Consider the following 13394-nt stretch of genomic DNA (forward strand, 5'->3'; position numbering starts at 1 on the left):
AAGAGAGACCCAGAACAGGCTGCCAGGACCAGGATAAGCTATCCGTTTTGACAGCAGTTGGCATTTAGGCTGGGTTACAGTGACTGTCAAACTGCCTCCTTGCAAGGAAGAAAGGCAGGAAGAAAGCTTTTTAAGAAATAATTGCATTGAGAAAGAGTTGCTTTGATTCTTTCCTTTATTTACCAGCAGAGAAAACTAAGGCGGCTCAACTCCCATAGACAGTATTAGCCCAAAGACAGCAAGTTTCTCACTGGGAAGACTACATTCAGATCCCAGTGATACGAAAAAGACTCCTTTCATTAGATTTACCAATTTTACAAGGAAATCAAGGCTTTCAATCCTCTCTGAATTAAAAACATTAAGTGTGCTAGATCTCTCACATACTACATTAACCATGCTTTTTAAAAGTGCAATGCTAGAGCATACTACAGATACAATCAGTGTCCGCTACTTCTGGAAAATACTAGATGTGAATCCTGTGTATCTGCAGCTTAAAAAAAAAAAAGATCTCTTTTTTTAAATTAAAATTTATAATTAATTCTGTCTTGTCTACTCCAATAGGTACTGTTTTAACTGCTCTCTTCTATGCCACATTTCACTGTAGAGTTACCTGTATAACAAATGTCAAATATTTCATCAACTTTTAAGAATATTGTTAGCATAAATGTACAAGAATATCTTAAAAACAGAACAGAGTCAATCTGACAGGCAGACATTTAGCTTTTGAAGAAGCTTTTTGAAGAGATTTTGTTATCTTTAGATTTTGTTGGAATTATAAAATAGCTTTCATGTTTACCTTTCATATTAGCTTAGCTATGAGAAAACAGGGCATGTGTCCTAGCTGTTCATTTTACTGACTGAAAACCCAACAGCTGTGAGACATACAGAAGTGGTCAAATATGATTTTATCTTGTGTACCTAAAGTTGATGGCAACAATAATTAAGACACACAGTATTTTTTTAACTTCTTCAGGGGAAGATCACTGAAGACCTGTGCTTACAGGCTTTGCAGACCATCTATTGCAGTAACACTGACAGGAGACTTGACTCAGAAACAATGTATACAAGGCTCACCGAACCTAGAGACTGGAAAACCACCCTTATCCAGAGTCTTCTTTTGTTTTAGATGAGCACAAACTATTTGAGTTTTTTTACTATCTTGCATCTGTGAAAAAATTATCAGAGTTAACTAGTACTGCAGGAACCGCATTGCTTGATCTCTTTTTCTCAGTGACTGCCAGAGATTGAGTGGGAAAGACAGTGGGATTCTGGGAATAATCCTAATGTCTGCAGTATTACTGAAGAAACAAAGGAGGCTTCCTTCCATCACCTAGGAGAAAGAAGTACTAAACCACATTTTTCCAAGGAGCTATGACATAACTATAATACTTAATGAGAACTGAAAGCCTTAGCAACAACTGCTCAACGTTGTCATGTCATGTTGCATACTATTTTTTTTTCCAGGCTTTCTCTTGACTCCTAGTGGTAGGAGAAAAAAGTCACATAAAAGATACTCAGGAGGTCACAGAAAAGAGCCTTGAGTTTTATCAGGTTGTTTGCATCAGCATATCCCTGCCATGGGCAGCAGGGATGCAGATACTGTACATGACTATAAAATATGGTCTGTACACTGAACACCTTACAGTCCTAGAATATTTACTGGAATCAAGTTAGAAGGAGATGCAACATTTTTTGTGCAATGTACTTTAAGAGGAGACTGTAGCTTTGGAAAACAACATTACACAGAACGCATTAAAAATAAGCAGAACTTGCTTCTGTAAGGGTCTATCTCAGCTGAATCTGGCTCACAGACCCATTGATAAGGAATAAGGGAAAAATCCGTCTCTCACAAAATACACCAAAGGACCCCAACAAGCAAATTCCAGGGGGAATCTGCAATGTATAAAAGCATCCCTCAGAGCTGAGTAAAGATCATGTCTTTAAAATATCCTTTTGTTTTCAAGAAGAAAGATTAAATGACTTTCAGGCAATCAGTACAGAAGTTAAGATTTATCCAGGAATCCTACTGAAACCCATTAACATAAAGAGAGGGAAGGGTGTGGGACAGAAATAGGATTATCATTCAAATCTGAAGTCTCTGTCTTTCAAATTTTCCTTACTGCAGTCTAAGTGAACATACATGTGAGTTGCCATCACTTACTGACGTACTCAGCACCTGAGCCACTGTAACTGAGCAGCCACATGCACATCATTCTCTCCACTATACAAACCCACAGGGTGCTATAAACCCCAACAGCACCAAGCTGTACAATAAAACCTGGTTGGACCCTTTACCTCCAAGGGAGAGGCATGACAGCTTCAAAACCAGTATGGTTCAACAAGTGGTTTTGGCCACTGGCAACATGTGTGTTTGAGACATTTTCAATATAAAACATATTTTTAAGAAAACCCCCACAGAATCATCTTTATTCAGTTTCATTTAAAAACTTCAGATGGCAGAATTAAACTGAGTAGCTTTTTCTCCTTTGCAAATTCAGTGCTTCTGTCTGACCAATCAACAATGTAAAGGCATTGCAAGTTCAGATGCCAGTAGTGTTACTGACACCTGGCTGTATGCCATATAGCAGGGACACTATCTGGACATGCTCCAAACCTAAGAATGATTTATAGTTCTATTTAGCCCGTTGTATATACTATATTCTATATGTGCAAGTATGTTAAAAAATGGCAGTTTAGTTAGAAAAATAAAAAATTCTCTGGGAATTTCGCTGAAAACTTCCTTATAATTCTTCCATGGTTCCCCCTGCTATTCACCTATGTATTTTTCAAATGAGTGTTGTGACACCTAAAACAATGGGTCTTTCTTAATCATGATAGGGATCCTAGATCTTAGACATCTAATACTTGGATGACAACATCATTAGGATTGCAGCAATCACAGAGAGAGTAAATAAAAGTGATAGATTCTATTACCTATATACCCTTGCCAATAGTACTACAAATGTAAAGGAAATGCTGCAGTGGACAAAAGGACAAATAAATAGAAGAACAATTGCTTGACAATTTAACTCAGCAGCCGCTTTGCATGAGTTGCAGCTTTGGACAAAGGCAGAGGAACCCCAGTGGACACCAGAGTAAGGACTTTGTAAACTGTGCAGATCAGTTAAGGTGTTACAGATTGCAATTGGTAGTCTTGATTTCATACTGTACCTCGTTCCAATCCCAAAGTCTTCAGGTATTTTAACTATTTGACAGAACTAAAAGGATAATTTGAAGAAAAGGTGGGAAGGGAATAAAGAAAGTAAAATTTAAACTTGGAAAAATTCTGGTAAGCTTTGACACCAGAGTCTCAATCACTTAAAGTAGTACCGTATAGACATCTTTGACTATGAGATATATTTCTATATACTTCTTTATCACAGAAATTCTCCTTCCTTATCTAAAAAAGCAAACCTCTGGATATTTCTAAAAAATGCAGGGTAATATTTTTCAGCTTTCAATAAATATCCACAAAATCTCTGTGAATACTGCCATGCTCTAACAGTATTCAGTTCCCATCATTATGAACTGATGCATCTACGAAAGTTGCAAATGAAAGTCTCTTGGAAGGATTACACCTTTTGACTACACTCTGTATATTTTCAATGTCCTTGTTGCAGACTTTTCTGACATACTGTTCGTAAAGTTACTGATTTTATACCCACTTGGAGTAGAACCTAAGGAACAATCAAGTATTTTCTCCATGTAAAATTAATTTCTCAGACAAGGTTTCTTACAACATCAGCTCAACACATTATCCTTCCTAATTAAAAAAAAAATCCAAAACAAAAAAAACTCCAAAAAACCCAAACCAAATGATTGTTTTCACGCAAGCTTACCACAGAGAGGTTTATCAGGAGGGAATCCTCACATTCTGTACAGTAGGAACTGAAGATTATGTAACAAAGGATTTACTAAGTGGGCACTGAACAGATGTCCTTCATAATGCTGAATCCAATGATATTGATAGATCATTGAATGCAGAGATGAGAAGAACAGGTTACTGTAACCCTAGCTGTACTTTTCAGTGCATCTCACAGGGGCTGTCTTTTTAGTCTGCTGGTAATATTAACTAAGAGGTCATCACTTAAATTCAAAAATAAATCTATCGAAGTAAAGATGAACCTATGAAAAACAGCGTTTTTGGATGAACTCTTAAAACATGTAATGAAGCATTTAAAACATGTAATGAAGCAATGTGATCATTTTAACATGTCAGTAATCTATTGCTCAGATAATGACAAAAGTATCTGAGAAAATACATGAAAGACATCAGACTAGGAAATAGATGAAAAGATTGATGAAGCAAGTTTTCTGAAATAAAACTTACCTTTGCGCCATCCAAACTGATTATCCTGTAGACATTTCTTGTGCTGTCATAGAAGTAGGACACAGTAACAGCATGCTTGCTGGTGGGAACCCAGTTCTTCTTAGTGTTTGGGTCAATCTGGAAGACATGAGCTCGGGTGCTGAAGATGGGTTGTTCCCTGAAGGATAAAGAGTAAAAGTCATTAATCTAATTTGTACATAATACCATTTCACACAAGTTATCTGTCAGTTGTGCCCACTGGGATGTACACATTTCACCTTGCATGACAATTTTTTCCTAAGAACTTCCGTATGTGCTATTGCATAGAGCAGGTAAGTGCATTAATATATATATGCAAACAAAGGCAAGCCTTCTAAGGCAAAAATCAGCACTCAGCTTCAGAGTCAGATAAAGACAGCCATCTCTAATATAGATTCAGCTCTGTCCCACCATCTCCCCAGCCCTCATCCTCCGTGTATCCCTTTAAACTAACTGGCATTAATACATACATAACTCCATCTCGCTACACTGCAGAATGTTTATGACATCAAAACCCCATCTTCTAAAAAGTCTTTTAATACTCAAACTATTCTAAGCAATTTTAGACCATCATCTGAAACTGAACTGGCTGATTCAATGCAATTACTCTAAAACTAACATTAATTATAGCCAAGAACATGTGTTGTGAAAGTCTCACTCTTTGGAGTTTCACACCTAAATATTTTCATAGCAACACTAAATACATGTAACATATATGGTTCAAAGTTAACTGTTTAGCAAATAAAATTATATAAAGTAAAAAAACCCTTCTGGTCAGACAGAAGCACTTCAGAATTTACAACTGATTTTCCCCATGATCATTACCAGGATATACAGCATTGCACAGAAATCTAAAAATCTTTTTGTATCACTAAGATGGCTGTCAGTTTAAATTCAGCTACACTTTAGCGACAAATAGAATGCTGTATTCTTCAGGAATGTTTTAGTGACAAATAGAATGCTGTATTCTTTAGGAATGTTTCCATTAAATCCCAAAGATAAGTACTGGAACATTAAGCTGGATTTAACTGTCTAGGGTTTTGGACTCTTGTTTTCTCCCATTTCTAGGATGTGAAGTAAAATATCCTTTGTCCCTGCCCTCATTTTCCTTTAGGAGTTAAGTTTTTAATACATTTTTCTGCCCAAAATAAATGCAAAAGACAAAATTAGGATTTTGGGTACTCACAGTCAAAGGGGTTTAATCTGGCCTCATTACAAGGGGCACATATGAACACTCAGAAATAGTTCTACTGCTTGGCATCAAGAGCAGCTGAGAGCAGCTGCTTTCAGCAGCAGAATCTTACTACTCAGCTGGGAGTTAAGGCTCCATGAAGCTCATTTGCTAGAAGATGTGGGGTGCTCCTATGTTGGGTGTTGCAAGAAGTGAAGAAAGGATACAGAACAGATCAAAGACAGTGAAACAGTGTTTCAGTGAAAACTAAAGGAAGGCAGGTCACGGGGATGAATGCACATGCTAGTCCTCCATACAAAGGTCCCTGCACACTTAACACCAACTCATCCTCTCCTAAATCACTCAGCTGTAGGAGGTTGTGTAGCTGTTTTCCTGATCCCAATCCCTTGCACACAACGTTTATGCAAAGGTGACTTTCATAGCCCTTTTGTTTAACAGAATCTTTACACCAGTTCTTATCACTCTTTCAAATATCTACAATTACTTCTTCAATCAAACTTTAGGTTTTGTCTTCAATTAGATATTTTGCATTTACCTCCCTTTAAGTATATCCCAATGTAATATGATGCATACTACCATAAGCATTTACCTCCCTTTAAGTATATCCCAATGTAATATGATGCATACTACCATAAGCATTTACCTCCCTTTAAGTATATCCCAATGTAATATGATGCATACTACCATAATGCAACCAGTTCCTTAACTCTGGAAAGTTAAAGAGCTCATCAAAACAAAAATCTTAGAGGCCTGACAATTATTCGGATGAAGATGGACACTGAAACAAGAAAATGAAGGCTCTGACCACATTAACTAAAAAGATAAAAAAAGAGTTGAATCCAAATTATACGGTTAATTAATACACATTTTACCAGTATGGATATTCAATTCTATCACAGTACAGTGCACCATACAACTGGGACTTTCAACATACCACAGGTTAGGATTTTAATATATAAAAGGTAGGTGAAAGCTGTATGACTAAAGCAAGTGGGAGAGTCAGTAAAAGTCAACTGTTCGGCCCTGAATTACTGCTCTCCTGCACTGTCAGCACAGAAGTCTTCCATAGCCCCAGATAAATATAATCAATTTATTTGATGAGGTGGTCTGCATATTCCTGCTGGTTGCTCAGCAGTGTTGCTCAAAGACAAAGCAGAGCACTTTTCAGGGTATGTGTGTGGGTCTGGCGTAATTACACTTAGGTATGGAACAGCATAAATGAAGCTCACATACTTTTTTAATTACTTCTGATAAAACGAGAATTATAGTCTTTTCCTTCCATGTTTTAACTGAAACTACAGCTCTGCAAAATGACAAGCTGTCTACACTCTGTGGAAAAAGCTTAACTCCCTTCATTAAACTAGTTGACTAAATCTTGATTTTGCCAGATTACTGGGATAATTAGGATTTTTTTCTGACAAAGATGCTAAACTTCAGATGCCTCTAGAATTAGACCAACATTCTGACAGTTGATGATGAACATTCATCATTATTTCTTCAAACAAATGGAAATTATGCACCTTTAGTCTACAGGACTAAATGTGTTACAGAATCACTCACGGATGTGCCACTGAAGTCCCTTAAAGCTGCTGTGTATTTTGGTCATTTGTACTTTTCTGTAGCAACATACTACAGATCTACTTCAATTTTAGATTTTCTAAAACATTCAGAAACAAAGAAAAAGGTAATATATCAAACATATGCAACATTTTTAACTTCAGCTAATCAATCTTTACTGAAACTTTTTGTTCTTCCATTATCCAGAGGCCATGATGCCCTCCCAATATGGAAGTTTCAATTAATTCAGTTGAAGTGATATTAGTTATAAGATTATTAGTATTTGTTAAATCGGACAATAGTTTCCTTTTTCCCTTGCTAAGTGCTCAGACAATTAATACATATAAAAATTATATTTTATGATAGATAATATATATTTTTTTAAAATCTAATTTTGCCTGTATAGTTAAGACAGGAAGAAGGCAACAGCTTTAGTAAGAAAAAACAACCCTATCAGTTCCTTACTCTCTTCTCTTCCTCTTTCAGCTTTCTCTTGTCACTCTTTCATTAACCAGAAAGTATTTAGTATTCACTAAAAACACTAATAGGAACTAATACAAGAACGCATCACTAGTTACAAAGAGAAGTCATACATTTTTTCCAGAAATATTCTGATACTGAAGAAAAAGAAAAGAAACTAACAAGAATGACACAGTAACATGGTTTGGCTATTAGAAACATCTGCTCAGACACAGCAAAAACGTTAAGCCTAATATGCTGCTGTTGTTAACTGGCTTAGACTGCAACATTACAATGGTAGAACACAGACGAAAAAGAAACGCCAAGTTCTCCCGGACTGGAGTAGCAATGTGAGGACTAAAGAAGTGTGAGAAGTACCACTTCAGCTGGTAGACGGACACTGGTTTTTTTCATCATTGATATAAAAATTGATAGGTGATCAGTCCTAGGCTAGGCTTAGGAGAAAAGCCTGTGTCCTAACAACCACTCCTTCCATTCTGACATTTTAACATATCCTTTTCAAAAAAACGCAACTACTGAATATAAGAACATAAGGTTTCTTTTTTCCATATGTTAGATCAATTAAAGTTTCACAAAAAAAGCTTAAATTAGTAGAGAAGGTTAGAAAGAACTTTTCTTACTAATCCATAATCAGTATTTGCTTTTTTTTAAAAAAGTATCTATTCTTTAACATGTCTGGTACTTCCAGATCATGCAGACACTAATGCTGAAGACCTCCTTTCCCTTCTTTCTCCCCCCACACTGTTGTTTACCATGACTCCAAAGTTATTTTCACTGCCATAATATCTGTAACTTCTCAAGGCTGGGATTCTGTTGTCTTACTTATTATAAAAACAAAGAAGGCATGAACTTCTACAATATTAGTTGATGTCCTACTTGTGTCCCCTTTTAGTGTGTTAATGATGCTAAAAATAAAATGTAAAAAATATACACCTCCTTCCCCCTACATACTGGGCTAGATTGACAGGGCTTTGGTAGGGAGGGTGCTGCACTGTGTGCAACAAGGTCAGGGACCACCCTGTGCAGACCCAAGAACAGACCAGGACTGGGGCTAGAGGAAAAAAAAGACACAGGAGATTACATGCGAGCAGGGGCTAGAGCAAAGAGCTGCCCAAGCAGAAGATGGCAGCAGACATGTGACCAGGTGTAACACTTAAGGGATTGTGGACCATGGAGGAACTGAATAACAAAAAAAACCCCAGGAGCCACCATAGGCACTAACCATTTTCTGAGTGCCACCTGGGGTGAGGGGATGAGAGATCAGGAAGGAGCTGGAGAGGGGTCCACAGGGAAGATGAGGTCCGTTTTCTGTGTTTATTTAATTGTCATCTTCATTGGCAATACACTAAATTGATTTAGATTTCCTGAGTCAAAATGATTTTGTTGTACATGACATTCCTTCCCTGCCACAAACATAAAAAACAGACCTAAAACTTCATATAGCAGCCTCTTGGATCCTCAAAGCATTCAAATACACTAGCAGTTTTAAAACTTTATGCAGAGCTATTTTCCTCAACCAGTAGGACAAAAGGGGATGAATGAGCCGGTCCAGTGTGATGGGGTCCTCCTCCTCAACTCAGCTTTGATAGCTCTAAAGTATCTATCAAGTAATGAAAAGCCCATGAGAATGAATATTTATGTCAATCATTTCAGCAATTTCTATCTCCCCTGATATGGATCTTGAAAACTGCAAAGTGCATTATCCAGACTTACTGTTTTTGATGCACATGGACTCCTCATACAAGACTGTTTTCAAGACAAGTTCAACAAAATAGGCCTTGGAAGTCCTTTTCATCACATTTGCAAGTTGCAAACAGAGCAAGACCTTATCCTTCAAATTTTAGTCTCACAAGTTTCAGAGGAAGATGATGCCTTGCGCATTCAAAAACAGGGCAATGTCCCTGTGCACAGCACTGGAGTACAACCACACTCCAAGCTTCCCACCCACAGTGAGGACTGGACGAGGAGAAGTGTGCTGCTCTCAGCCCATTGCAGCCATGGGCACAGCAGACCCTGCCACGTGGCAGCCCGCATGCTCAGCACACACGCTCCGAAGGCTAAGGGCTGCACACTCCCTCAGCAGGTATCACACATGTTTTTGCAGGTGGTACTTTTGCACACAGTGAGTTCTAAGCCTGTGTAAGATCTGTGATCCAAAGTAATTTCTCCCCTTATCAGACAACATGAACCCCCTGCATGACCTCCCAGGCATTTCCTGATCATCCCCAGATTTAGGATAGGACAAAGACCTTTTTGCTTTTTCAAAATGACAGCATACCAAGACTACAGCTTTCTCCCAATGCCTTGCTACAGTCTTAAAAAATACTCTCCCTAACTTGTTTGTAAAGCTGTAGCAAGCTTTTATTACTCTAAGCAGCTTGAGGAGAGATCCCTAAAAGAAATGAGGAGACCAATTAAAAGTGCAGCTATAGTCAAAACTAATTTGTCAACTATGGCATCCAAACACAGACAATGGTTTCTCAGGAGTCTGAGTGAACAAGCTCTGCAAACACAGGTCAAAGCAACAGAAAACCACAGAATTTTCCTTAATCCCAAAAATGCTCTGAAGTCTGATACATACCGTATACAGTAGCATGGGACAGTAATGCATAACATTGTCGTCTTCTTGTATGGAAGCTTCTGAAATAAATTATTTTTCTGGGCAGAAATTGACTGACAACTGCCATCTTGAAATAAAAACCAAAATTATACAGTACTTGAACAAAACACACCAGCATACTTGTGAAATGAGTACATCTTAAGGTATTTCTTTCTGTATTACATACACACAATAACAACTTTAATGCCTCAAAACATATTTTGAGATAGTAAAAAAAGTGGAACTTACAATCGAGCAACCAGCTCAAAATCTCTCCCATTGCACCAGCAGTTTATCTAGTTTTACACTTAAATTCTTAGATCTACTTTTGCTGTTACATTTTGGGGTTGAGTCAGGTTTACTGAAGGTGAGCAAAAGCTTAGGAAGTTGTTCCTAAAAAGCTTGCCGAGTTTTCTGTATGAAGTTAATACATATATATGCCTATTCACCTATAAAGCTAAATGGCTTGCTTTATAGAATATCTTCTATAGATCCACAGAACTGCACAGAGCAGTGCCTTCAAGGTTTTTTCTAAACTGTTTTGCTCCCATTTAACAACCAGCTTTTAATATTAGATCTTTAACCACTACTGAGTTAGCATACCATCACAAATAATACTAGCGATTTTTCAGGATTTGAACCTTTCATTAAACCTGTAAATTTAAGTAAAAAATTTATTTACCTTTGCCAGAAACATTACATACTGCACGTAAGATTTTCAAGGATATGAAGCTTAGCCCAACTAAAGCGTTTCAGCTTGAAATCAGATATCACACAGTATTTAAGGGACATAAGATACAGAAGTCAGAAGAAAATTATTTAGTGATTTGCTCATATTTACATTGCTATGAAATCAGTGTTTTGTCATGGGTGATCAGTGGACAAGTCCTTGCTAATATGCCACAAGACAGCTGCCAGGCCTGCTGGTTAATCACCTCAGCCAGCTCCAACATCGTGCTTTTCCAAGGGTAAGTTGTAGCCTGTTTTTAACATTTGTTTTTATAAACCTACAATAGATATTTTGATGCCCTGTATTTCCCATGTTTCAGAAGGAACGGTTCAAACCCTAGCCCATAAACTCTTCCCACACATAAACCTTTGCCCACACTACAGCACACATAGTGCTGTACACACAGCTTCTTCATCCACATTCTTTGTTCATTAGCTTTAGTCTGTGTGTGTGTGTGATCAAAGAAGTTTCAAAGTTGGTAGAAATACAGAATATGGTTTGAAGTAATTCCAATCCTATGAAATTAGATCAGACTTCGAAAACACTAAAGAATTATTCAAACATTAGATTTTTAAAGTTCCTTAGATGTCAAATAACTTCAGTGGATAATGGCAAACCCCCACGGAATCAATAAAACAGCTTCTAAGAGTAAAGGGTACAAGCTGGGCAGCAGCGTTGCTCTGCGGGAGGGCAGGAGGCTCTGCAGAGGGGTCTGGACATGCCGGACCGATGGGCCGAGGCCAGCTGGATGAGGTTCAAGAAGGCTCCGTGCCGGGTCCTGCACCTGGGTCACAGCAGCCCCACACAGCGCTACAGGCTGGGGCAGAGCGGCTGGAAAGGGCCTGGTGGGAAAGGGCCTGGGGGTGCTGGTCGGCAGCCGGCTGGGCATGAGCCAGCAGTGTGCCCAGGTGGCCAAGGAGGCCAGCAGCACCCTGGCTTGTGTCAGGAGCAGTGTGGCCAGCAGGGCAAGGGAAGGGACTGTCCCCCTGCGCTGGGCACTGGTGAGGCTGCACCTCGAACCCTGTGTTCAGGTTTGGGCCCCTCACTGCAGGAGGGACGTAGAGGGGCTGCAGCGTGTCCAGGGAAGGGCCACGGGGCTGGGGAAGGGTCTGGAGCACAAGGCTTGTGAGGAGCAGCTGAGGGAACTGGGATTGTTTAGTCTGGAGAGGAAGAGGCTCAAGGGTCACCTCATCACTCTCTACAACTACCTGCAAAAAGATTGTAGCAAGGTGACTGTTGGTCATTTCTCCCAAGTAACAAGTGGTAAGATGAGAGCAAATGGCCTCAAGTTGTGCCAGGGGTGGTTTTGTTTGGATATTAGGAAAAATTTCTATACAGAAGGGGTGGTCAAGCATTGGAATGGGCTGCCCAGGGAGATGACGGAATCACCTTACCTGGAGGTGCTTCTAAAACATGCAGCTGCGGTGCTTCAGGACATGGTTTAGTGGTGGATTTGGCAGTCCTGGGTGAATGATTGGACTTGATCTGTAAGTCTTTTTCAACCTAAATGATTCTATAAGCAAAAATATTGCTGGACTTCCCCCTTGAAACTGCACAACGGAGACACTAAGGGTGAACCCACAGAGTCATAGCTGGTTTTAGAATTCAAACTGACTTAGTAGCTTTAGTTCAGTGAGTGAGAAATCACACATGCTCTAAGATATTGTTCAAGCTGTAAAAGCTTTTTACTCTGGAAACTATTCTGTGATGGGTTCATATAAAAATCTCTGGAAAACAGCCTACAGGAAAAGACTCCAGAGTCATGGTATTACTTATAGTGAAGGCAGACAATTCGATGTAACAAAAGTACCACAGTAACCATTCCAGTGGAAAAGTGACAGAGAACTTCATACTCACCCCATTTTACACCTGCATCATTTTGTATCACCCTAAAGAGACAGCATACCACACAGTCCCACACTATATTCACTCAGCAGCTGCTGGTGATAACGGCAATCCCTTTTCCTCTACCTAGTTTTGGGGTTTTACTTACTTGTACAAATAGCAGAATTAATAAAAATTGGTCTAAAACAAAACTATAACTCACAGTTGGACCTCCAGTCTCTAACAAAAGGAAACTTCCACCAGAAACCTTCCTGTGTTTTGGGGCAGCACATCTGACCCAAGAGATTCCTCTGTGACTATTAGGAGTTGAGCTTTTGCTCTCCCAACAAGCACTCTTTTTGACCTGGCTCTTTATTTGCATAAAATTATGAGAAATTATTATCTTTGAAATGTCAATGCCTTTATAAAGATGAGTTGAAATGTGAGAACTATTTGGGCAGGAGACGGAACAGTTGTGCCATATTTGCTACCTTAAAACCCTAGGCTTTGAAGAAAAAAAACCAACTCAAAATATTTTACTCTGGGCTAAGAAGTAAAGGCAAAATACATATGTATAAGGCTAGGTGCAAAGAATATAGTTTCATATGAGCTAGGCTAAATTTGACCCGTATGAGTGGACAGAACCCTACTGAAGTCAGAGATT

At 38.7% G+C, this 13394-nt stretch overlaps 1 protein-coding gene across 1 annotated transcript in view; it reads right to left on the reverse strand.

The window, feature by feature from the left end:
• The window catches only part of HOMER1 (homer scaffold protein 1), a 96291-nt gene that overhangs the window by 64668 nt on the left and 18229 nt on the right, over positions 1-13394 (reverse strand). The window contains exon 2 of the mRNA XM_055791559.1: positions 4331-4487. Within this exon, the coding sequence (XP_055647534.1) occupies positions 4331-4487 (157 nt within the window). The remainder of the gene's footprint in view (positions 1-4330; positions 4488-13394) is intronic.

This window comes from Falco peregrinus, chromosome Z (genome assembly GCF_023634155.1).
Source record: "Falco peregrinus isolate bFalPer1 chromosome Z, bFalPer1.pri, whole genome shotgun sequence".
NCBI classification, from domain to species: domain Eukaryota; kingdom Metazoa; phylum Chordata; class Aves; order Falconiformes; family Falconidae; genus Falco; species Falco peregrinus.